The following is a 26,571-nucleotide window of genomic DNA, read 5'->3' as shown; positions in this document are numbered from 1 at the left end:
AGATAATAAAAGAACCTCCTCTCCCTCCTATAAATTGGAGCGAGACAGAACATAACAACAATCTGTTTATCTTTTAATTTAGCCTGAGCACTCAGTACTCTAATGCCTACAGTGCCTACAGAACTGGCTAAAGATGGGTGTTACTTAATCCAAAGTTTCCCAGAGGCAGGAATTTTTCAGTTAATTCAAGTTCAAGTTAATTTACTCTTCTGTGAATACTTCTGCCTGTATTTAGGAACTCATGAGGCATTTATGAAGGAGAGTAAACTTGGAGGTGGTACCTGGGGAGCTCCGTAGTACACCTGTTAAACTGTTTGCATTACAGGGCTATGAGGTAATTTGTATTGAACTCTGCAGTGCAGACATACTAATGAAGTTGGAATCAGAGTTGAAACAATCTGTCTACCCAAAGTTTAAATTGAAGACTAAAGATCAGTATTTTAACAGTGGGACTATCCTGTTTGCCTGTAATACATTGTTCATAGTACACAAATACTATATAATTTTCTACACGTTCCAATGAATTCTATTTTGGGGATCTTCTGCATTAAGCACTCTGAGCAGATTGAAATGTATGGTTGCACATGGCAACCAAGAGGGACTACACTGGCTTCTGTGTTCTCAAAGTGAAATCTTTATTCCATTTAAATCAGCAGGGAGTCTGGCATCCCATGTCAACAAACTTTGACCCATATTTTCATTCCTGCAGTGTAGAGGAAACTGTATTTAGAAGCTCAGCGATATCTTTGGGTCTGTACAGAATGCTTTATTATACAAAGGCTATTGCAGGTGAAGACAAAGTAGATCTCATGCAAGCAGATTAGGCCATCAGCTTAAAGTTGCTGCTGCTTCTTCCTCTTCCCCAGGCTTATGTTTTCTTTCCAATGCTGTGACTGTCTGGATTTCTGCAGCTCTACTGCAATCTGTGTTAGAAAACTGATACAGCTGAAAACTAAATAAATGGGGGGAAAAAAAAAGAAGGTTCCATTTGCTTTTATCCATAGTAGTAGTCCAAGAGTGCATGCAGCCAAATCAAGGAATGATGGAGAGATTGTTGCTTTTAAAGGCAAGCAGCAGTTTTTTTGCTGACATAAGACCACAACCTAAGCAATACCTGGTCACCACTTATTACTAAGCCAGGAAAGAAACCCTGATGGGGAAGATGAAGCAGTTCAACCTGCACTATAGTTTGAAGTCATGTAGAAGGGTACTACATAGGGAAATAAATAATAAAATAAAAAGGGGAAACTTCATTTTGTGAGCAATAATTGATTTTGAAGTCCATAATAAATTAAACATCTTTTTAGTTCACTTGGGTGCTGGCAACTGAATTGTATGAAATCAAGTGATTTCAAAAAGTGATACTCCATATAAAAGAGAAATGGAAAAAGACAATTCTATTTAAAAAAAAAAAGTACAGAGAGCAAATGAAAGTGGAGAAGAGCATGTGGCTAACCTTACCAAAAAAAGAAAAGAGATCTTACAGTTTTGGAGGGCTGAACACCTGCTGAGAGAGCAGATCAGGAGCAGATTCAGAGACACTCCTAGGACAGGACAGGGAGGAGGGGAATACAATGAATTCCTGTCAAAACAGTAAGACTTTTTCAAGGTCAGGAAGTTAGAGTCTGTTAAGAAGAAAGGTGAGAGTCCACAGCACATTGTAACTGAACATCCAAATACTGGAAGGAACAACATCAGAGGATGGCAGCTCTTGCGATTTATCCTTGGCAAGAAGACAAGCAGCACATTGCCACTCACTCCTTCCCTCCAGTGGGGTGGGGAAGAGAATTGGAAGGGTAAAAGTGAGAAAACTCATGGGCTGAGATAAAAACAGTTTAGTAGGTAAAGCAAAAGCTGTATGCACAAGCAAAGTAAAACAAGGAATTCATTTGATATTTCCTACTGACAGGCAGATGTTCAGATGCTTTCAGAAAGCTGAGCTCTTAAAACACAGCGGTTACTTAGGAAGATAAACAAACATCATCATATCCACACATCTCCTCCACCCCACTCCTTTCTACTTCTCTTCATACAGCTTTTATTGCTGATAACATCACATGGTATCAAATACACCTTCGGCCAGTCTGAGTTAGCTATCCTGGCTCTGTCCTCTCCCAGCTCTTTGTGCATGCACAGCCTCAGTTGGCAGGGCAGTGTGAGGAGCTGAAAAGTCCTTGGCACTGTGTAGCCACTGCTCTGCAGCAAACTGAGCCTCAGTGTTTTGTCAACACTGTTTTCATCACAAATTCACAACATAGAGCCATATGAAGAAAATTACTCTATCTCAGACAAAACCATTATAAAATGTTCAGTGGGTAAGATATATATAAAATAAGAAGTGAAGATATATATGATCAAGTCAGTTATTAAGATTCAAGAGAAACAGAGAAGAAATAAAAATCAGAATTTACATAAATCAGCAAGTGTGCTTGCTGTAAAAGGTGACATCAGTAATGTTTTCAGATGAATTTTTCTGGCAGTGGACGTAAGTCTGGACAATTGTGACAGTTATGTATCAGATACTGTAGGCAAAAAGAGTGGCTTAGCAATGCAGAATGTTGTAGAGGAAGTGAACTAACTCCAGAGTAATGATGAGCTTATCCAAATTTAATAATTCAATTACAATTTAAATAAATTAATTCAGTTCTATGAGCTTTTGCCTTCAGACTCCATTACTTTAAAATCAGGGTCTGAATCCACACCATTAATTGGTTAATCACCAAGCAAGGTATCCTGAAAAGCTGTTCGTCGGTCATAAACTATTGCCAAGTTTCAAAAACCTCATCTTTATCCCATTCTCAGGGTGTATAATTTACCTGTGATTTAAGTTTCTCTACGAATCAACATTTAAGACATAGCCATTTCCTTCATTAAAAGTTCTTTTTATCCAGTTGTTTTGTTGGTTAAAAATATTAATATAATAATTATTAAATAATAATTACCAAGCTGATTGGAATAATTATGTTTATAAAATCTTCCCTAAAAATTTTTTTAGCAATGACATCTGATATTTTTTCATAAAGCAGAATTAGGACAAGTGTGCTCACTGTTTGAAGGCTAGAACATGGCTAATGCTTGGAACATGTCTAACACTGAGCTTAACTCATGGTAGGTATCACACAGGTTATATTTTTTCCTTTTGGCTTAAATACTGTCTTAATATAAATATATAACTTCAATATAGAAGTGTAAGTCATTTGTTACTGCAAATGAAGGCTACAAAAAGAACTCATTAGAAAGAGTCAAGAGCAGACAAGGGAGAACATACACATGTATATTTCATTAAGCCAATAAGGATGATATATAAAACAATGTAACGTCAAAAGCAATTTACTGCTTCTCGGGGTTGAAATCTACTAAAAATTTTACGAGCATCGATCAGGATTATTTTGTGGGACCAGATATCTATGGACTTGTTAGAATTGATTTATTCTGCTCTCTATATTTTGATAGACTGCTGTGTAACCTCCTTAAAGTGTCACTGGATATTTCACAGTAAGAGGAGTTTGCTTTTCTATCCGTCCCCACTTTCTTTCAAACTGAGTCATTGATTACTTGGGGGACATCGGCGCCTGGTAAAAAGATGGGGCCCCTTTCATTTGCCTGTTGGAAAGTCACTGTATTTTTGGCAGTATTATAGGATTTATGACTTCAACCTACAGACCATAACAAGAAGCAGATTCTTTTTGGTTTTTGTGTGTGTGTAAAATGTCACATACTAGTAACAAGCAGCATGCAGTAAAGCACAAACAAGACAGTGAGTCACTGCTGTTTGTAGCCAGCAGATTTCAGAGCAGTATGGCTTAAAAATGAATAGCCATAATTTGTCCTTGCCACAGAGTCTTCTTAGAAGTTTGCAGGGACTAGAGAGGGAAGGAGTGAATTACTGATGTAAGATTTTATTATTGGGCAATGTAAATATTAGCATGATAGGTTTGCTTCTTAGTTTGATAATAATTTTTTTTCTTTTTTTTTAAAACATTATAATGTGATATTTTATTATTGGAATTGTTTGTAGAAGACACAGTGTGACTATTAAAAAGTGCTTTTAACTCTATTTCCTTGTTCCAGTTGTCATAGTATTTGCATAGACCTCAAGTTCTTCAAGTGTATAAATACAAAATCACTGATCGTTTAGGTTTAGATTTCTGAAATACAACTCAGTGACACAGGTCACTGAGCAGCAAAACAGCATGACAGAAAAAATCTGTCTTGGCTAAGAGAAACACAAAATCCATAGGGTGACCTGCCTGATTATGACCCGTGACCTGCATATTGTAGCACTGGGAAACAGAGTTCTGATTTTTCTGCCTTGCTTGGTCAGTGAGTTATTGATTCCACATCTCTGGAAGGTCCTCATGCTCCTGCCCAAAAATTTCAGTTCCTTGTATTCTTCAGATGTAAGACATAATACTAGATGGCTGATTTCTGTATATTAGCTTTTATCACTGAATTAAATATTAATTACCAGGCAGCTGCTGATGCTGCTTTGGTTTCAAATGCTGCTGCCTTTTGCCACCCAGTCTCAGTCATACAGTTCTTTAGGAAAGAACTCACTAATCTCAAAATTCGTGCACAAATGCGCTCCGGAAATCTGTTGAAGAATAGATTTCACTTGCATAGTCAGCTGGGAGACTTAATTCAGCTAATGATTGTGATAAAAAATATAAGATGAAAATTATGACTAGGCTATGTTTACTGTTAAAGGAAGGATTTCTTTTTTGAGCAAGTCTCTAGCTAAATACAGGATCATACTGCAAGTTAGTGAAAGGATCAAATGAACAGAATCATAGAATCACATAATTGTTTGAGTTGGGAGGGGCCTTTAAAGGCCACCCAATCTAGCTCCTCTGCATTGAACACCTACAGCTCAGTAAAAGACACCTACAGCTCAGATTGCTCACAGCCTCATCCAGCCTGACCTAGCATGTCTCCAGGGGTGGGTAACTCGCTATCTCTCTGGACAACTTGTTCCAGTGCCTCACTACTCTTATAATAAAAAACATTCTTCTTGTATCCAGTTTAAATCTCACCTCCTCTAGAATGAAAATATTTCCCCTTGTCCTAGCACACAAGGGATTAAATGGGGGTGGATTCATGTCCCTCCCCTCAACACGCTCCTACATGTCTATGTCTCTCCTGTGCTGAGAACTCTACATCTGGACACAGCGCTCCAGGTGAGGCCTCAGCAGCACAGAGTGGAGGGGCAGGATCACCTCCTTTGCTCTGCTGGCCATAGTTCTTTTGATGCAGCCCTGGATACAGTCGGCTTTCTGAACTGTAAGGGCACATTGCTGGCTCATGTCCAGCTTCCCATCCACCAGTATCCCCATGTCCTTTTTGGCATTGCCGTGCTCTACTCTTTCATCCCCCAGCTTGTACTCATAATGGGAACTGCCATGACCCAGATGCAATACATTGTTCTTGGCTTTCTTGAATCTCTTGAGGCTCTCCTGGGCCCATTGCTGGAGCCTGACTAGGTCTTTCTGCATCCTAAGGCATCCTGTCCATCAGGCATGTCAACTGCAATACACAGCTTGGCGTCATCTGCAAGTTTGCAGAGGGTGCATTTGATCCCACTGTCAGTGACACTGATGCAGATATTAAAAAGGACATAAAGATCACACGCTCATGGAACAGGAACATAAAAAATAAACAAACAACATACTGAATCATTATTGTTTGGAAAAACAAAAAACAAAAACAAAAACCAACCAAGACAATACTGCCTAGCAGAATTTAGAGAAATAAAGGGGAAAGTCATGAGAAGGAATCAGGTCATCTCTTACCTCTTTAGCAAACAAGTGGCAAATAGCCAGTTGCAACAAGTAAGCTACTTGACATAGTCTCAGACTTGTTCGGAATAGAAAGTCAGAAAGTCTTTTCAGCGCTCTGCTAAACTTAAGACACAAATACCTAAACTCTAAAAGTGACAAAAACACAAAGGTAAGAAAACTTATTTAAAGTCAGACCAAACTGGATTGCATTCAGTATGATACACAACAGGTACAGACACAAGAAGGCAGGAAGGAGGCATTTTCACTCATCTGATATCTGGTGCCTGCATTGCATCGTCTTTCTTTGTTCTTTTAATAACAGAGCCATCAGTGACTCAGGAGCAGTTGCCTAGGGGACCTCATTGTGCTTAACATTCAGGAGATACTCAGTTTCCTTCCCATCTGTGTTGCATCACTGTAAGCCCCTCGTGCTATTTTAGAGGAGGATAATACTAGAAAAAGCTAATCCAGTTAATTCCATGCAAAAAGAAGCCCTACAATGGAACTCAGTCACTTCCTGTACCCTGCTTGGGATCATAGTATGTATTAGTGCCATCCAGTGTTAGACACAAGGTCGTTTACATAAAAATAAATAAATAGATAGATAGATAGATAGATAGATAGATAAGGCAATAATCCCTGATTCTTGCATACTTCATTCCCACATTACTTTTCCAAATTCACAGCACATGCACTGAATAGCAACCCCATGACTGTTTTAAAAGTCTGTTAGAAGCACTCCATTTTTAATTCAATTACAGATTTCAAACACTAAACATCGAAAATGAAGAGGATCACAGTGATCTGACAAATTCTGTGCCCCCACAAAAAAAAAAAAAAAAAAAAAAAAAGATTTTTGAATCCTGTTTATCTTAGTGGTGGTTCAATCCTATTCCAAACATGCATGCACATTTTCCCTGTTCATTCCTTGTTTGGAGGGAAGTCTGAATAATCTAGAGGACATGATTGTCTCAGACCTAAAAGGCTGAGAACATGTCCAGAAACCACTCCCTTTCATAGGAACTTCCAGTGTGTGAAGGATAATACTTTATTGAGGGAGTATTTAAAAAAAAAAAATCACTCTTTTTTTCTTTTTTTTTTTTTCTTTTTTTTTTTTTCAATTGAACTTACTTATTACATAAGAGTCAGTGGCATTACTTTGCACTCTCTTTTGCAGATGATGATCATCAGTCAGTGATGAACTAAGGTAATAGATCATTTTCATGAGCACTTTTAGTTCAGAGGCACATACTTTACAGGGCTTTTAATATAGTACGCATTACTTCTGAAATAATATATTAAGATAACAGCAGCTAGGTTAATGAGGCATGAACATCCTTTAACTTCACAGTCACACAATCCTACCAGTGAAGACTTACACAGAAACCAAATCAGGACTGGAGCAGAAACCAGGAAAGTGCAAGTAATCAACCCCGAACTAAGGCACAAGCAACAAAAGGGAGCCTGAAGAGCAGGAGTGAAAAATGATCTCTGATCTCCAGGAAAAGCAAAGAAAACACTGTCACAGCCATGAATTGGGCTGCATTGACAAGCTTCTCTGGCAACCTTCAACCAGCACCCCTGGTTTCACATCAGGAGCCCTTGCGTGCTGGGGCTTGGGCATCTGCACAGCATGAGCCATGTCCCAGGGTGTCTGTCCCCAGCACTGTCTCCTGCTGCTGCTGAACTGCTGTTTGGCTTTCCAGGGCCAACCTTCGATGTGAGTCATCATTTCACTTTTTCCTGATGATGGCAGGCCTGCCACTGGAACCTGCTGTGATGGCTCTGTGGTAAGTGTTGCAGGAGCCATCCTATCACATCTGGGACTGGGCACTGTAGTCTCAGATCTCCTTTAGCCACAGATGTGGCAGAACCTCCTGGAATCAGCACAGTGAGGCCCTACTTTGCAGTATCTTGGGGATTTCAGGTCATTACCTCTGTCTAAAAGAGATCATAAATTCTGGGGTAAACTCATGTCTTGCTTGTTCCAGCTTGTGGCATCACTTGTTTTTTAATGCTTGAAAAGAAATTCTTGTCTTGTCTTGTCTTGAGCCATATCCATGCTTTTTGGAGGATACAGCACATTCGAATCACTTAATTTTCTATACATACAGTATTCTGTATTTTTAGAATAGCAATAATTATATTATTAATTTACAACTGCAAACCTTGTTTTTCACATTGAGAAGCCATAGATAACACTTCTGTTGACTACAGTTATTTGTGATGCATGGCAATACACAGATGAGAATCTGTTGAAATAAACACTTAGCTGCAAGTTTCCAGTGCAAAATAGTTGCTAAGTGGGTGCATGCATCCCTGCATAAACAGGTATAGAAAGATAGAATGGAGAATAGCACTACTTCAGAAAGGTAAGCATCTTCACTAGGGTATTAAGATAACAGTATCAGCAAGCTGGATCCTCTGCTTACTTATCTGGCTTTGGAGATGTTTCACCTGATACCCAGATTTAGTTACTCAAAGCTATCCAACAGTGATGCTCAAATTGAGGCACACTGCCACAGAAAGTGGCATTTTTTCATGTTCTAATTTTCAGCTAATAGCTAATTAAATATTAATTCAATTGTAAAGGTGAAACAGAAAAGGCAGTTAACTTAATTGAGTGAATGATGGCCAGAATTAAGAATACATACTTTCTTGACTTCATAACTTCTGTGCATTCCTGGAGAAAAGAAACAAACCTCTGCACGGGTAGCAGCACAACTGAACTGATCTGTGAATACATGACTACAGCACAGTTAAGGGAGTATTCTGTACTAATTTGATCATTCATTATACCCCGAGAAATTCCAGATCAGAATATCTCAAAAATAGACCCTTATTTTATGTAAGATAGCAGTCCACAACAAAACATAATAAAGCATGGAAGTAAATGGAGTTGAAGGACTCAAAGGTCCAGAGTATTATTTTATTCTACTGACACTACTACACCTGACTTCAAGACATCCAGAGAAAAACAAAGATGCAAATAGCTGTATCATTTTTAGATAGCAAAGATTCAGATATTGCTTGACAACTACTACATAAACATTTTGATCTGTTTTGATTTTCTCCTTGAATTACTCTCAACTGTGACCACTCGGTTATACTATATTGCTGCAATCTCATATATGTAAGAATTTCTATTGCTCTATTTTGCACAACAGAAGATAACAGGATTATGTAGGCAATGGGGAAGTACTGAAGCACGTGGGGAGAAATACCTTTTCTAATGATAAATCCTCATGACAGAAACAGATGGGTACCATTTGTCATAAGAGGTCTATCTTTTGGAAGCCTCTGATTGGTTCCCATCAAGGTAAATCAGGATTTGTGTGGGCTAGACAGATGGCACTAGAGAAACATAAAGTGAGAAGTTATTACTGACAGATGCAGACTTTGACATTTTAGAGTACAGAATAAAGATTTTTGAAATGATTAGAACATTTTCACAACTTTGAAGCTCTGCACAATTCCAAAGTTTTCTCTCCATGTGTGCGTGTGCGTGTGTGTATACACACACATATACATGCATACGTTCATATATATACATGTGTGTCTTTTAAGAGCTGCCCTCTTGTAAATACACACAGACATACATGTATGCATATATTTGTTTGTATTTATGTGAGGACTGCTCTGGAAGTAATGCCTTCTATTTTATTATGTCGACCCACAGTTTTAGAAGTGAATGTTGGTGGTACAACAGTAGAATTTGAACCTTCCCAACAGTATTAATTTTGTTGCTGTGTAACAGATGGCAGCAGAGGTGCTGACCGAAAGACCTGACATGAAAATATGCATGAGGCAAAGGTGTATCTCTGAATTACTCAATGTGGAAAAAATGGCACTGATTGACTTTCATAGTTCATCCAATAGTGGATGTGAGCACAGTGAGGTGGTGGGTGGTGCATTTCAGCAATGGCAACAGTGACACAGAACCCAAGACACTTTCCAGGGAGCCACACACAGCTGTTACACAATGAAATAAAGAGTATTTCCACCAGGTCATCCATATGAATTGACTAATGGCAGTGAGTATGTCTACAAATAGAGTTTTGTAGCTGAGAATTTGCTCTATCAAATATAAGTGCTCTTTGTATCTTGTCTCTGCAACACCTCACATAATGGCTCTAAATAGCCAATATATCTCACGTTTCAATATAAATTACTATAGCCTGAGTGTCAGGTCGTCCTGGCATAGCGCCTCAGAGTTTCCAAGAATAAAATATCCTACCTGGGATGCACAGGTGAAACCACTCACAGCTGAGTCCAGAAGTCAGCACTGAACCCATTTTTTGTGAAAGTTTGCCATCTAGAGGTCGTATCAGAAAGCACCAGGATGTAAAAGGACAGAAACAGATAATTTTGAGTGTTCGTTTGTAGAGTTAGTCGAAAATACCATCACCTTTTATAATATTTTATATTTACATTTGTTAGCAATAGCATCTCAAGAGATTCAATCTGATCCTTCTCCTCAAATCAGAATCAATTCTGTGCTAATTTGTGTTGTAGTTGTACAGTCCGCAGCTGGTCCGTATGAGAGAGGATATTTTAACCGTTCAGAAGCCCTCACTTCTTCTGCAGGCAGGACAAAAATGAATTAAGAAGGAAGAATTAATTATGGAAATAGAATTTAACATTAGTAAAAGAGTTATGTAAAAAAATTGGTTTATTCCAAATGTCAGCATGTTTTTTCTTACAAAAATATCTCAAACTAGATGAAAATGTTTCTTAGAATAACGCTGATACTTCATTTTTCAATTTCATTATTATATAAGATGTGTTGGAAATAAATATTTTTAAAAAATACCTTTATCAGATTGAGAAACATTATCAAAGATACTTGACAAGCTCTCCAGTGAATTCTCCAGAAAGAGCACCAATAATTTCTGTGCTATAATTTCATTGAACACATGGACAGTAATAAGGTGTTTATTTGCTCTTCTTCATCATAAAATCTAAGGTATGGTTTTACTTGTTTATTTGTTTTTCTTCTGTTTCTCATTATGGTTTTTGGGTTTTATGTCAGCTATAATCGTTCTCCTCCCATCTCAGCCCAGCCTCTCAACAGACTTATACAGGGATAGATCAAATTGGCACCTGTCTGTGCAGCTGATTCTTCTTTGGATGCATCCAGAAAATACCCCATGCAATGACACTGCCCAAAGAAGAGCAGGCAAGGTAAATTGCAGTTCACCTGAATAGTAGACGAGTTATGTGTCATGGTCATTAAAGGCTGATGATGACAACTACTTACACTGATTTGATACAGCAACCTTAATCTTGCCGCACTGTATTTAATTTTGCATTTGATAATGAAACAAGCACTTTTAAATCTGGAATGTGTGTAGTGCAGGGTGGGGTGGTACTTATTAGCATGTGAAGGAAGTCTAGCCAAAGCCCACAGTACTATGGGGAGACTGCTTTCTGAACATGCCATGCTTACAGCATGTTGTACATTACAGCAGAAAGAGCAGAACACCACAATCCTGCACTTTTACTGAGAGGCTGGCATTATTTCAGAAGTGTAATATTTCCTTCCTTTCTCTTAAAAGATGCCCCTCTTTTCCTGAGATCAGTGCAGTCTTCAGTTGTCCACATTCAGCTCAGACGCTGAGCTTTTCTTCAGTCCTACTGAAGGAGAGATAGGAGAGAGCAGAGGTGGTTAAACTTTTTTCCCCACAACAAGCAGTCCTGATGGTTAGCTCTGCAGAAAGTGCACTGACCACAGGAGGCGTCAGAGCTGGGGGTAAAGGCTACAGCTGAGGTCACTTCAGCGTTGCCCATTCTCCTCCTTTCCCACCAGGAAGGCACAACAGGGGCACAGGAACGAAGATAAACTAAGAATTCCTATGCTCTATGCTGAGGATGAGTCCAAGTGGGCTGGTCTGGTATTTCCATAGCATGAAAGAATGAATGAGGTAGTGAATAACAATCTGAACCTTGCTCACCACCTTAATGCTCTTGGAGGCTGGAAGCCAATTTGCAAAGAAAAAGATGTGCCACTGACCCAAGGAAGTAATAGATGATACAGAAGAGACATCAAAGACATCAGAATCCAAGGGGGACCATCAGTGTGTTTGTGTGTACCTATTTTCAAAATGTGCATTTTGCCACATTTCCTTATTGCATGTCAAAGGAGACAAAGTAACATGACACTTGTGTTGGGGGTAGAGGTTTAAAACCTATTTGTTAAAAGATATCATTTAAGATAATCTCCTCCGAGTCAGAAGGAGCAACCTGGCGTAGCAAACATAAGGGATTCCTGCTGCCTCCCTTTACATTTGTTTGTCTTAGGGGGCACCAGTAAGAAAAAGGCGACTTGGGAGATTGAGAAGTGTTTTTTGTTTTTGCTGGCACAGACAGCTTGCATACACTGGCTCCTCTAAGCAGACCAGCAGGGATGGCAGAGAGAAATTGTGTCTTTTTGTAATATTAAATTTAGAAAGTAAAAAAGCAGTGCTGTACAGACCATGATGGATTTTGAAAGCTCGTTTCATTACCTTAGTAGATTAGAGAGCATGGAAATCTATGGCTGAAGCAAGAAGCCAGGCCTCTAATGAAGCTCTCTGATGTCTGCTCTCTATAACAGGCCAAGTACTTCTGTCCAACTAAACATCTTGAAGCCACAGTGGGGAATGCCATGCAATGCAGGCTCAAAGTGGCTAAAAGTAACATGGGTAATACAAATTTTTTATTTTTGTTTCTGACCATTGTGTCCAGTACTTAACCATGTGCTTCATCACTATGAACTTAAGACTTTGAGGTTTGTCTCATAGTTAAGCTTCCATGCTAACACGTGGACCAGATGGGCAGACAGCCTATTAGCATGACACTGTTAAGCACAGGACTGGGTTTTAGGGGGTGGATGCAGGGCTTGGCCTTGAATGGATGCGAGCCCTGAGGGTCTGCCCTCATCTTATCTCAGCTGGCTCCAGCTCTGACTCTAGCTCTGGCTCCATGTGCACACTACAGCCCCGTATTGTGCCCATCACAGGGCCCGGAGTGCTGCTAAACATGGGGCTCAGGGAGTGAGGTGATGGTCCTGGGCTAGAGAGACACTGATGGAAAAATCAGAGACCAAGCAGGGCAGGAGAGATAAAATAAAAGGGGGCACCTGATCACAGAACTGATGCCTATGCTTGATGCATAAGGGACACTGGGGCAGAAGAAAGGCCAGGAAAGGTGCCAGAGGTCCACAGGGAAGGGAGAAACAAGAAACGTACTGACTGCTCAACCCCAAGTAGCAAGGAGCAGGAGAACTGTGAGCAGGGAGCAGCAAAGGCAAGCTGCTCCCCAACTGCTTGTTTATTTGTTCGATTTCTCATTACCAAAGTGAATAATAAAAAACTTGTTAATTAGCAATAAATTAATTTGAGGGAAATTCCACTACATGGAGTTGTTTCATTGCCCAAGACAACATAAAAGGTCAAAAGTTTGCTGATGATATGAAGCTGGGAGTAGCTGACACATCAGAAGGTTGTGTTGCCATTAAGGGGGATGACGGCAGGCTGGAGAGTTGGGAAGACAGAGGAACCTGATGAGGTTCAGGAAGGGCAAGTAATCAGTCCTACATCTGGGGAGCAATAACCTCGCATATCAGTGTATGTTAGGGGGTGATCTGCTGGAAAGGAGCTCTACAGAGAAGGACCTGGGCAACCTGGTGGACAGCAGGTTGGCCATGAGCCAGCAGTGTGCCCTTGTGGGCAAGAATGTCAGTGGTATCCTGGGGTACATAAAAAAGTGTGTGGCCAGCAGATCACCCCTCTACTCTGCACTGTTGAGGCCACATCTGGAATACTGTGTCCAGTTCTGGGTTCCTCAGTTCAAGAAAGACAGGGAACTTCTAAAGAGAGTCCAGCAGAGGGGCCTAGAGCATTTCATTTTTGAGGAAAGGCAAAAAGACCCGGGATTGTTTAGCCTGGAGAAGACTGACAGGATCAGTACTTGTATCAATATTTACAAATATCTAAAAGGTGGGTGTCAAGAAGATGGGTCTAGGCTTTTTAGTGGTGCCCAGCAACAGGACAAGGGACAATAGCCACAAACTGGAACATGGGAAGGTTCATGTTAGTATAAGAGCTTTAGAGAGTGGCAGAGCACTGGAACAGGCTGTCCAGAGGGGTTATGGAGTCTCTTTCTTTGGAGACTGTCAAAAACCCTCCTGGATCCTTTCCTGTGCAACCTACTGTAGGTTCTCTAAGTCCCTGCTAAAGCAGAGGGTTAGAGTCGATGACATCAAGAGGTCCCCTCCAAATCCTACAAATTTGTGATTCTGTGAAAATGTCCAGTGTTATGTTTATGTCACAGGTATGTCCCACCCTTGGCTGCCAAGGAGCAGCTGGGGAAGTAGTGGTGTCACATAAGGAAGGTGAGTTTGTTGGTAGAAATGGCCTCTCATCAAAACCAGGCACAGAATTGCTTGGAATGAGAAAGCTTGTGATACCCAAAACAAGATACCCATTCATGAAAAAACATTTAGAAGAGCTAAATGTCAGTAAAACATGAGCTCAGGAATCTTTCTTTCTTTTTTTTTTCACATAGGATGGCTGAAAAGAATACAAAATGTTATGATCAAGGAAGGAGGAATCATTTAGTACTGCCAGAGAAATCTTAGTGGAAAAAAAAAAAGAAAACTCTATACCATTTTCCCAAACAAAGTGAGGGCTTGCAGTTTGATACTAGCTGAGGAAGAACTGAAACTCTGATGGAACTACTAACTGAAAAAAAATTCCACATTGGAAATAACTTTATTGTAGTGAACTTTCAAAAATATAATTAAATTCATTGCACACAGTGCCACCCAACTTAGAAGAAAATACAACTTTTCTGAGGATTATTACTCTGCATTGTATAGTTTTCCTTCTACAATCATTCATTTACTGACAGAGAGAGTGCATACAATTTTATGTGGCATATATCGAAAAGTTGGCGTTTATAAAAAGGCCAAAATAAGGTATTCAAAATGGCAATTACATTCTCATATACTTTGTAAATCCTAGTTCTACCATTCTGACCAGTACTATCAGGAGTTACTTGGGTGTTATCTGTATTTACAGAGTTGTACGGATTTGTATTGGTCGTATCAAAAACATCCTCTCTCTACAAAGCTCATGCTGCTATGCACTGCCAAAGCATTTAAAGGAAATTCATGTTTAACTTTGTATTGATGTGCAGCAATTTTTGTCTTCAAGAATGAAACACTACACTTCTTTATAAACAGGAACATAATTAATTCCTCTTGTTCAACGATTAATTAGTTCACAGCTTCTTCTTATGTATTGAACATGCATATTGACAGTTCTTTATGCGAACAGGAAAAACATTGTTAGACAGCACACACTCTAGTCGCCCTTTTTGAAGATTCCTATGTTACACTGTGCTTCATGAGAGAACTGTACTCTTCTCCGAGTTTCTTCTTCTCATTTAATTTTGCCAGTATGGCATCCAGTAAATATGAGGCAAAAGGAAACTGAAAAAGAAATATAGCAAGAAAAATGGTCATTTAACTTTATTTTCTTCATGTTAAAAAACATTTAAATTTCCTTCGGCTGTTAGATTTCACTTAGTTCTGACAACTACCATACACGCACAGATCTTGAACTTTGAAGTTCACCTGTCTGGTTAGTGCCTAGAACTTTGCACACCACCATAAAAATGATAAAAGAACAGAGTAAAATGAAAAAAAGATAAACGCCTTATTGAACAATTCATGCTTTACTGACCATGTTAATGATGTAAACTGAAGTACTAGCATCTCTGTCATTTATCTTCAACCAGCTGATCAATAAGGGGTTACAGTCATCTCTAGGGCATGCAGAAGTGGTAGTGCATGTTTTCTACTCTCAGGAGGATGAGACAGAACTACTAGTACAGCCCACAGTGTTGTGGCAACCGCAGCAACTTAAGACACATACATGAAAACCTGTAAATAAAACCAAACCTAAACCCCCAAGCCTCAGAAGCTCTGACTGTATGGATAGGGATAACAGACAAAAACTTGCTCCTCCAAAATACGGTAGCAAAGATTTGCATTTACGTATTTGCAGAAAAAAAATAATAATAATCAAAAACCTCTTTGATATCTCTTCTGGTATAAAAGATTTGCAGTGTCTTCAAAGAAAGTGACGGTATATATTTTCCTCCATCACTGCATTATCACAGACTGCATGAGTTTGTGGTGTGTTGGGAAATACTCGTGGAGGGAGTACAGAATGCTCCTCCGTGCAGCTGCACCCACAGGGGGGACAGCACTGTGTCAGAGCAGAACCCAACAGTTTTACTGTGCTGCTTCAGAGAGCTCTGTCAACCTTCTTCAAGTCCTAGTGAGATCCGTGGTGATAGAAAAAATAATAGCCATCATTCATGTCAGAAACAGAGTTCATTTTATTTTAATAAGGCTACTAGAAATAAATTAGCAAAATCTTAGCAGTTAGTTGAGAAGCTCAATCACCAACCAAACACCAAACCAAACACAAATGCTATCTCCTAATGTCTGAAATTATACAAGGGCTGCTTTGAAAGTAATGCCTCATATTTCACTGTGTTGGCCCATGACATCAAAGGTAGATGTTGGTGTGACAGCAGTGGTGGCAGAAGCTTCCCACCAGTATTCTGTTACATGTTGTTGTCATGTAACAGATGGCAGTAGAGGGGCACACTGACATAATGGTGTCTGACGTGGAAGCACGTATGAGGCAAAGGCATTGAATTCTGCCATGCAGAAAATCTTGCACCTACTGACATTCATCGATGCTTGCTGAATGTTTATGGAGCCCAGACAGTGTGAGCCCAGTGAGGTGGTGGGTGGTGCATTTCAGCAATGGTGACAGCAACTGCGGGTCACTTCTCTGGTGCAGATTTTGATGAGCATGATATACTGGCTCTTGTTCACCACTAGCAAAAATGCATAGCTAATGGTAGTGACTATGTTGAGAAAGCATTTTGTAGTTGAGAATCTGCTCTGTCAAAAAGCACTATTGTGCTCTTTGTATCTGTTGTAGTTTTCACAGAAATAAATAGGAGGCATTGCTTTCAGAGTGACCTACATATCTGGAGAGAATCCCAGTCTACTAATATTTATCACCATTAATAAGTCAGAAAAAAAATATCTAAATTATTAGCAAGGAAAAACTTGTTAACAGCAAGTATCTGTCATGAACTGATTATAACAGGACTCCTGTCTTCTGTTCAGCGGTCACTTTGCAGTCACAGGAAGAAGCTACTAATATGCATTATTACTCTCTTCTATTGGACAGGTATTCTGTACCTGCTGACCAGACGTGCCTCCACTTCTCTCTATGATAAGAATTTTCTAGTATTCATCTACAGCTGTCAGCCATCTCCATCTTTTCTGGCAAATTTTGAGGAATAGAGGGATCCAACTCACTAAGCATTCAGAGTAAGCAAGACCTAATTTTATCTGAAATTCTGTGACACTTACTTGCTACCGTGCTTTAAAAGCACCGACCCCGGCATCCTGTTCACTCTAATTGCTCTCCTTCCTTGTCTAAATGTGTTTTTACGAGAACACGATACCATTACCTCAATGTCCCTAATTCTTCTTCCTAGCTTGAGTGCATTCATTTTTGATACATCTTACCTCCTTAATGTTCTGTCCAAGATGAATGCTTTCTTATTGATGTCTCTGGTTCATATCATTCTATCTACATTTTACCTGCCGCTCACTACTCTCTGTGGCTTCCATGTCATAGCAAACTGATTTTTAAAGAAGTCTTTCCATTTAAATCATTCATATAAATCAAGAGCATTTGAAAGTTGAACGTTATGTCATTATTTCACATTTGCTGGTTTCAGAGAAAATGCTGTACTTTTTTTATCTGGTTTATTTCCGTGCCGACACCCAGAGCTGGATGATCTCTACAGTCTTCATCTTTAATAGAAGCCTGTCAGGTTTACTTTTAATGATGACTCTGTAACTATCCTGGGAAGCTTCCCTTTACATTTCTCCCCAGAACTTCAGAACTGTTGAAGATGTCTCTACTCCAAAGTATTTATCCCAGTTTCCAAACTTGCCATATGCTTGGGGAAGGCTTTGGGAGTTCAGTGAGTGCTAAGTGCACACCTAAGGAGCATCTTGTTTATACCAGTGATAATTATATACAGAATGATACTTCCTTCAAGTGGTTTTCAGTTATCTGTGCCACAGGCAATTTATTCAAACACTGAGCATTGACAGCGATAGCAATCCTAAATCAGTATATTATGGTAGGCTTTAGGAGAAATAGTATTTATCTGGCTTTTTTTTTTTCTTTTTTTTTTTTTTGTTTGTTTTAATTCAGAAAATTTAAGAGAGAAAGCTTACCTACATTTGAAGATTTATGGTTTATTTACCATTACCAAAATTACAGATTTCTTTCCTGAGACTAGAAAGCCATGTGGGTGAAATGACATATTTCTTAAACATCAGAGAGGTATCTTGGTATCCAGTAATATGATCCTGAAGAGTCAGGAATGCTGGTAGTTATTCCTATTTCTTTCAACTATCTATTCCTACTTTGAGTATGCTTCTTCCAAAGATCCTTTCCGAAAAAAAAGATACTAGTTATGTCTGTTGACCTTAAACTATACTGCTGAGTCTCACATAACATGTGTGTGCACAACCACACAGCCTCCTGATCTGCCAGTGAAAAGACTGGTCATGAGAGCAAGGAAATGTTGTTATTCCAATGAGGCATAACATCTCAACTCATGGACTCTATCATTATTTGGCCTCTGTTTCACAAACTCTAAAATGTGTTAATGTACATAGAAACAATGGTATTTTATTTCTGGAATATACAAATTAGTGGTTACTGCTATTTTAAATCTCCCCACATGGATCGTCAGGGTAATAAATTTGCTCAACAAAACTATCCAAACATGCTGAAAAACTTCCTCAACTCAAATTGTGTGAACCACAAAGAATGACCTCAAGCAAAAGTGCAGTAATGCCAATTTTTAATGACCCAAACTTCCAAATATCACTGTAACTGTAAGATAGTAGAATAGAATACTGAGATATGCCTCATTTCATTATTATTCTTTGTTTGCTCTCCTCTGGGATAGCTGTATGTATATGATGTTAATAGTATCCAGAGCAAGATTTGATCTGCACCACTGCTGCTTTTTAAGGTGCAAATATGTAAAACACTGTGAGGTGGTGACTGTGGTCAGTGTGTGCATGTGTAAGCAAGTGAATGTGCACGTGTGCATTGAGCAGACAACAGGCAATGAGCAAGAGACCTATTCAAGAGAAGGGTTAAGAAAGATGCAGACTGGAGAGCGACCAAAGGAAGCAGAACAGGTGAGCTCCAACCAGAAAATTTGAAAGGAAACAACCATGGCTGTTGTTGTATATTCGCAGATGAGACCAGAGGAAGTCTGCATTTAAAATCCAGTGTAAATCCTAAAAATGGGTTAGAGAAAATCCTTACTGATGAGGAGTGAATATGCTGTTCCAAGTCTGCGTTCTAGAGACAGATTATACAAATACCTACAGAGAGCTCAGAGAACAAAGGGGAGGGAGTTTTTCTGGAAGTTTTAACTACTGGAATATGATTTGTATACTAATAATGAGGTCATGAGAGAAAAGATTTCATTAGGCAGCCTCATATGAGATGTGATATCCTGAGGAGTTCAGGAAGAGGGAGGGAAGACAAAAGCTGCTCTGTGTCTGATAAGGGACCTGATAAATCAATTCTGACATTTGGTACAGTGCTTGGAAGAGTTAGGCAAATGATTTGTATTTTACTAAAAAAATAGTTCTGAGAGACTTCCGTTAGTAATCTAGATTGGGGTTAACATGTTGTACTCACATACAGAATTAATAACTGATTGTTCAGAGATGCTCTCCCTTACAATCAATCACAATGAAGGAAAGCCTTGAGTGGTAAGAAATCTTGTCTAAGCTGTGAAAAGAAGTCATCCTTTCAATTTGATTACACAAGGCTCCTTGTAATAGAAAAAAAGCTAGAGAAGGTTTTTTTCTTGATTATAAACAGAGAATGCTACTACATTGTGTCAGGTTCAAATAACAAGCCATACACAAGCAGGTGACGTGGGAGAAAATACCCCACGTGATTAAAAGCGTCATGCAAACTATCAACATACCTGTATATCAAGATGTCCATAATTGTACCCTCCTTCCACAAACACTACAAACTCCCAGATACCCAATATTTTACGATGCAATATATTTCCTGGGCTCTCTCTCCCATGTCCACACACAAGGAGATCAGTGTCTCTATACATCATCAGCGACACTGGATATCTGCATGCATTCCTGTGAAGCCTCTCTACAAGTGAGTTCTTCAAAGGCAAGAGAATCTCCTAACTGTCATCCAGTTATTAACTGTCATCAGTTATTACGATGTTTCAGTTTTATACTTTAGTGATTGTAGTCCTTGGGTGTTGCAGTTTGAACACATAAAGTGGAAAAAGCACCTGTTGGCCATTCCAGATGTAGGTTTAGACAGCCAGTGATTTTTACTGACTCTGCAGAATTCAGAACATGGGTGTACTTCCAGATTAGATGATCCTTTTGTACATAACTACATCCTGAAGCAGAGATGTCTCTATTTTTTTACTTTAAGTTTCTTCCTATATGGTTCTACAGCGGTTGGTAAAGTGGCTACACAAATTCTGACTGGGGACGTTCATGAATGCAAAAATATTTAGCATTGACTTATTAACATTTTTGTAAAGCTGAAGGAAATTACACTTTCTTAAGTCATAAGCGTGCAGCAAATAAAGGTATGGATGAGGTGTAAAACAGAGGTGTGCTATCCTTTATGATTACACTTTAGGGGAATCTATAAAATGACAGTAAAAAGCAACTAGTGCTGCCCCAGTCCCCCCCAAAAATCTCATGCAGCAGTAAAATGGCGTATGTCAGTAATAAAAATAAAATGTCTATGACATTTTAAACATTATCATACTGTCATGGTGGAATAAAATTAGCTTGAAGAATGATCTAAAGGGATATGATGCAGTTCATTATGTATAACAGCAACAGCAGCAGTTTCCCAGTGTTCATAAAGGTTTCTCCATTAAATTTACCTCCAGTCAATAATTAGGAGTCCACAAATAAACCTAGGCAATTAAATCAATACTGCTGGGCAATTATGTTCCAAAGTCCTGGCTCAATGGCACAAAAAGACACTATATCAAACTGCAATATTAAGTGATCTGATGCAATTTCCTTCTGAACATTTTCTCAGATTAAGAGAAAAGAGCAAGCCTGCACCTTTTTTTCAGAATACAGAGGAGTTCAGCTTGTCAACCTGTACCTCTAAGCAGTTTCTTCTGAGCAAAGTTCTAGCAGAAAGCTTTAATTCCATCATGAGCATGAGTTTTCTGATCAGAAATACTACCGATGTCTAAAAAAGGAAACCACAACCAATCTTTGGACAAGGCATGAATTAAGCAATTAAAAGGGCAAAAAACTCTTCTGTGAGCTGTGCCGAAATTAAGAAATCTATGCAATTTCCATCCATGTGAATTAGCAAGGACAGAAAGGAAAAGCAGAGCGGGCAGCACCTAAAAAAGCACTAATTCCTTTGTGATCCTAAAGATTGATTTGCTAAGAATTACTTTTACCTTCGGAGCTCCTCCAGAGGAACCCCACAAGATGGAGCAAAAACCACTGAAAACCACTATGAACTTGTACACAAACAGATGTGGCCAAGTGCAGTGAGCTGCCCCAGCTTTCGATAAGGTTTGGTTACACGGTGAATAACCCCCCCCACTCTCCATGCCCTGGCTCTGGCTGTCTCCCTACATCGAAAGAGAAGTGATAAAATTCTGTGTAGTGTTTTCTAACAATCTGCCGAAGAACGACAACAAAAATACAACCAGAATTTCTCATCGTATTATCTGATTTATGTTTTGGAGTCAGTAATATAAACAGAATATTGAAATTGATAGGTTTTTAAAAAAAATTACGAGAGCAATTTCATGAACAGGAGTAGTTCTCCACTATTTCTGAGTTTCACGTAACACTACAAAGTGCTTAAACTAAAATGCTAATATTTCTGACCAAGCTAGTAAAAGTAAACTGATATTTCCATCTCCACTGCAGCAATTAAGCAGACTTAATGGCAGAAAGTTAGGATAATGACAGAGGAAAAACCTGTCATTTCTTAAAAAATCTGGTCACAGGTCACAATCTAAGCATAAAAGCTATCAGTGATAAAACATTTCAACCTGAAAGAGATTGTTCCCTTGAAATGATTACCAAAATATTTTCAATCATTCACATGAACGGCATCTCAAATGGACTCACGCTAGTGAATATGCATTAGGAACATCGGATTTATAAATCAAACTTTATTTCATTTCAGATATCAGCTACACATTGCCTGAATAAAGGAGACAACGAAAGGATAATGGAAAAGTTTCAAGAGTCAGTGTCTGTTGTCAGTGATGTCCAAACAAAAGCTGACTATGGCTAGAAAAGCAGGGCTCTCACCTGCCAATAAACTGCCCTTGATCACTTACAAGAGGGGAGCATCCCAGCAGACTCTGTGTGTATTAAAAAAAAGACTTGAAAGAGAAGAAGAAGTATCACACAGGTCACAGCGGCAGTCTCAATGGACCCCTCAGGGATTTCTGCTAGTCTCAGCCTTGTCATCCTCTATGCAGCTTTCCTCTCTGCCCAGAAAATGTCGATAGGAAAATGTTTGAGGGGCCTCTGGTGGAAATTTTTTCATTCTTTCTGCATTGACAGGATGCCAAATCAATATTTACTTCCCACTAACAAGCTGCTCGAGGTCTCAGTAGAAAATATTGTAGAGAATGCGGGAAGACACGATAATAAACAGCTGTCTGGCTATGAGGAAAACATGAATTGACTGGAAACAGGTCCACAGTAAAAGGTCATCGAAACCCATGAACTCCTCAGGTGTCCATATCAAATACTAACTTTAAAGGCACATAGTAAAAAATCTCTTTTTCCTAAGAGGTATGAGAGGATGGATCCTTTCCACTGTCTCAATAATTTAATTAATGCATTTGCCAAGATCTGTGCTGGTTTTCTTCAGCACTGTTTCAGCTTTCAGCTGTAAGTTAGCTATAGCAAATTGTAGGTTAACATACCTTCAGTTTTATCCACCGACTCTTAAGATTTCTTAAGAGAAGTAAAAAGGAAATGCTACCAAAACAAGGATTTTATGTTACTTTACATAATTATTGGTGGCATAATTACAAAGACAATGGACAAATTACAACCTAAAAACACTTATCTATTCAGAGGAGAAAGTTGTAATTTGTTAAGGGAAGAAATAAATTTATAACCTGTGCTTCAAGAAGTTTCTGTATACAGAGCAGCCATTCTTTGTCTTTTTCAGATTCCATTTTTGCCTTTGCTGTTTCCTAAAAATACAGATACATAATATTTTAACACCATCTGAGAAGAACATAATGAACAGTATAGGATATGTATAGTAGATACATATTAAATAAACAGCATGTGGAAGTAGGAATGATGCTCTCAGAACCAGCTACTTGAAACTTGTCTACTGAATATGAGGGCTCTGCTAAATTTATAAATCCATGTTAGTGCATGTCTTGAATCATATGTACTTTTCTATATAGGTACATGTGTATAGGTACTCTATATGGAAATCTTACATGTCCAATTTTCTCACACACTGATAAATGGTATATGTGTTTAAAATTTATGTAGTGAAATCTCTCATCACCTATATTGAGCATGTTCACGTTTTACACATACATTCCCAACATTGCTTAAAAGAAATAGGATATAAAAGTCACTTTGAGAATGAGGCAAACAGACAACAATTCTGTCAAAGCCAATTGCTTTACAAGGATATATAAGAGTGATAGGGTTTTTAAAGGTGTATAAGCAGGGAAAGGATCAGTCCATTACATTTATATTCGTGGTTGTAACCCGTATAGATACACATGCATACACATAAAAAGCAAATTTATTTAACTCATTTGAATATCCTCGTTTGTAAATGGTGAAATGTAAAGCTCCATTAAGGCTAAGAGAAGACTAAGTCTTCACTGAAATACAGTTACAGGTCAATGATGGTCAACTCCTAGACATTTCCTAAATATAAGTGCAGAGGCTTTTTCATGTATTTCTTGATCAGGTCTCAGTATATCTGGATAATGATAATTCCTATTACTATATATATTCCATAAAAGGTGATTTACGAAACACTCAAATATTTCACAGTAAAACAGAAAAATGTATTATAGAATCATCAGAAAAAGGCAATGGATCCTCCTCCAAAAATATTTATCTACAAGAAATGCTTTTAATGAGTATCACAATTCAAGAAAGTAATCATCAACGGAATCAATTTGGCACAGCAAGATACATTCTAATTTTGTTTTCATTAATGCAGAAGTCTGTTTAAAATGTATAACCCTGCCAAATATTCCCACAAAAAAGGAAACTGCTAAGGATTTTCAAGTAATGCTCTACATCTGCGTGCTCTAAACAGTATATTCATATTTTATTTATGTATGTCCAAAGTCTTGACACCTTAGGAATCTCTAACCTGACCTTTTAATTTAAATTCAACAATTCTGTTCTTTATTTGTGCTAGATGATGCACAATGAAATTTCAGTCTTTAACTAGATATTCTCTTCCAATAAGAATGGAAAATTACAGCATCTTCAAATCTCGCCCCTTTTTACTGAAGTCCTTAAAATAACTTACCTCATCATCTTCTACTTCTAATATCTCCTCAAGATCCGCTGTTGAAACATTAAGGATAGACGCTGCCAACTGAACAGACTCTTGGGAAAGGCCTTTTTTACATGCCCTTGCTTCTTCCATTTTTTTTGCCTGTTTGACTTTTATTCTCAGCTCTTGTACGCTATGGTGTATCTCTCTGGTGAGAGCCTGGAAGACAAAAGCAAAAAACACTGCTATTTTTCTTAAAGTACAAACACCGTGGAAAAAAAATACCATTATTTACACTAAATTCTTTCATTTAGGAACTGACTTCATTCTGTATTATTGGTTGAAAAGAATACAGTCTGCAATACGAAATAATATGTTTAGAAAACAAAGTATGAAATAATACATTAAAACATAAAACGTTCTGAAATACAGGAATGTATTTTATTGGTATGTTTTTAGCAAATTATTCATAATGCTGTTTGACGAAGCAAAAAAAAAAGAAAAAAAAGAAAAATTGTTTTCTGATCCAATCTACTAGAATTCATTTCTGTAGTGTGGTATATGTGGCTAAACCAGAAAGATGTTTGTAGCTTAAAAAGACCCAGAAAAATACACAAATACTGCTAAGAGAAAACTGACTGATAGGGGGCAGCTGTTTGAAAGGTTTAAGTGATAAGACACGAGCACCATTATCTGGAATGGAAAAAAGGGGCAACTGGGATTTAACAATCCTGATGTTAGCTAGGAAAAAAGAGATCACTGCACAAAAAACCCTGTAGTCTCAGAAGAAACCCAGTGGGTTGAAGCTGCTCTCTTCATTTAAAACTAGAATAAAGGAATCAGCACAAAATATCCTGCTGAAGAGACTGCCTGAACGTGAATGAGAGCTGAATGGGATTCAAACCAAATTTTGGGTTTTGTTCCACAGTACTGAGCTTGAGTACACACAAGTACTGAGCTTGAGTAATATCTTCCAAAGCTGAACATGTGCAAACTGCACAGCAAAAAATCGATGTTCAAGCTCCTACCTATCCTGTTCCTAAAATTCTCTGATTCAGTGAAATAACACAAGCGTTAGCACAAAACATCAGTTACATAACTGCTTTGTTTCAACATTTATGCAAGTATGGCAGAAAGATTTTGTAAAAGGCATGGTGAGACTATTTAAAAACTGTTGGCTGGGAGACAAGAGCAGTAACTCCATGTCAGAAGATCCTCATAGTGTATTTAATGATTCAAGCTGAACAGTGAGGGTCAATATAGACACACCTGAGCTGTTTAAAATGAGAGAAAAAACTTTTTCCAATCACCATATGTGTTGCGTTTCTTATTAAATTATCTCTCACTGTGTAGCTGATAAATTCCTAAAAAACATTTTGCTGCAGAATGCCTTCATCTCTAGAAAGTGACAACGGGATTATGAAGACTGTTTATTGGAATTTGAGGTTAAACAATCTACAGCCTCCACGGGGCCAACACTTTCTAGAGCCTCCAGTGTATTCAAAACATAGTCATTGCAGAGCACTTGATAATAATGTTCAAAGAAACGACAAGATTGATTTGATTCCAATGCTTGTTTACTTGTCCTACGCTTTTTCTTTTTAACATTTTGCTCTACTTTTCTAAAATTTAATAATTAAAAGCAAAATTATCCTACCACAAACCTGAGGAGAGAACATACAGTGAAATTTGATTTGTCTGATTCAAGCAGAAGTCCCTCCTTCTGCAGTATTTCTAACAGAATACCATGTACACAATCTTGTCTGCAACTAGAGAGCTGACAGGAATGAAGAAACATGAAATGCTTTACAGGCAGCGAGCTAAGGTCACTTGGACAAAGTTCACAGAAGGAAACAGACAAGGAAAGAATACAACCCCAAGTAGAAAAGCTGCCATTATTAAAGAAAATTATAGATGCACCTTTTTTTTTTTTTTTTTTAATTTTTATTTTTTAACCTATGGACTTTAGATTGGATACTGAGATCAGCTACTTTTGAATATGCCTTCTTCACACTGTCATGTAGTAGTAATAATGTTTTGATACATATTTTTCTTGGAAAGTGCCTTAACAAATGGCAACTTTCTTGTTGACATCTTATTTGTCATAAACAAATAGATCTTTGTACTAA

General features: G+C 38.4%; 1 protein-coding gene across 1 annotated transcript in view; it reads right to left on the bottom strand.

Moving 5' to 3' along the window:
- Nucleotides 1-14,544: 14,544 nt before the first annotated feature.
- Nucleotides 14,545-26,571, bottom strand: part of CNTLN (centlein) — a 184,743-nt gene continuing 172,716 nt past the window's right edge. Inside the window, exons 25-27 of the mRNA XM_042877561.1 lie at nucleotides 24,476-24,661; nucleotides 23,076-23,153; nucleotides 14,545-15,252 (exon numbers count right to left, since the gene is read on the bottom strand). Of these exons, the coding sequence (XP_042733495.1) occupies nucleotides 15,148-15,252; nucleotides 23,076-23,153; nucleotides 24,476-24,661 (369 nt within the window). The 3' untranslated portion in view covers nucleotides 14,545-15,147. The remainder of the gene's footprint in view (nucleotides 15,253-23,075; nucleotides 23,154-24,475; nucleotides 24,662-26,571) is intronic.

The sequence above is a fragment of the Lagopus leucura genome, unplaced genomic scaffold (genome assembly GCF_019238085.1).
Source record: "Lagopus leucura isolate 7727_CA_CO unplaced genomic scaffold, USGS_WTPT01 Super-Scaffold_100018, whole genome shotgun sequence".
NCBI lineage: Eukaryota > Metazoa > Chordata > Aves > Galliformes > Phasianidae > Lagopus > Lagopus leucura.
Note: the sequence above shows the minus strand (reverse complement) of the source record. Positions and strands in the feature narration are given on the sequence as shown.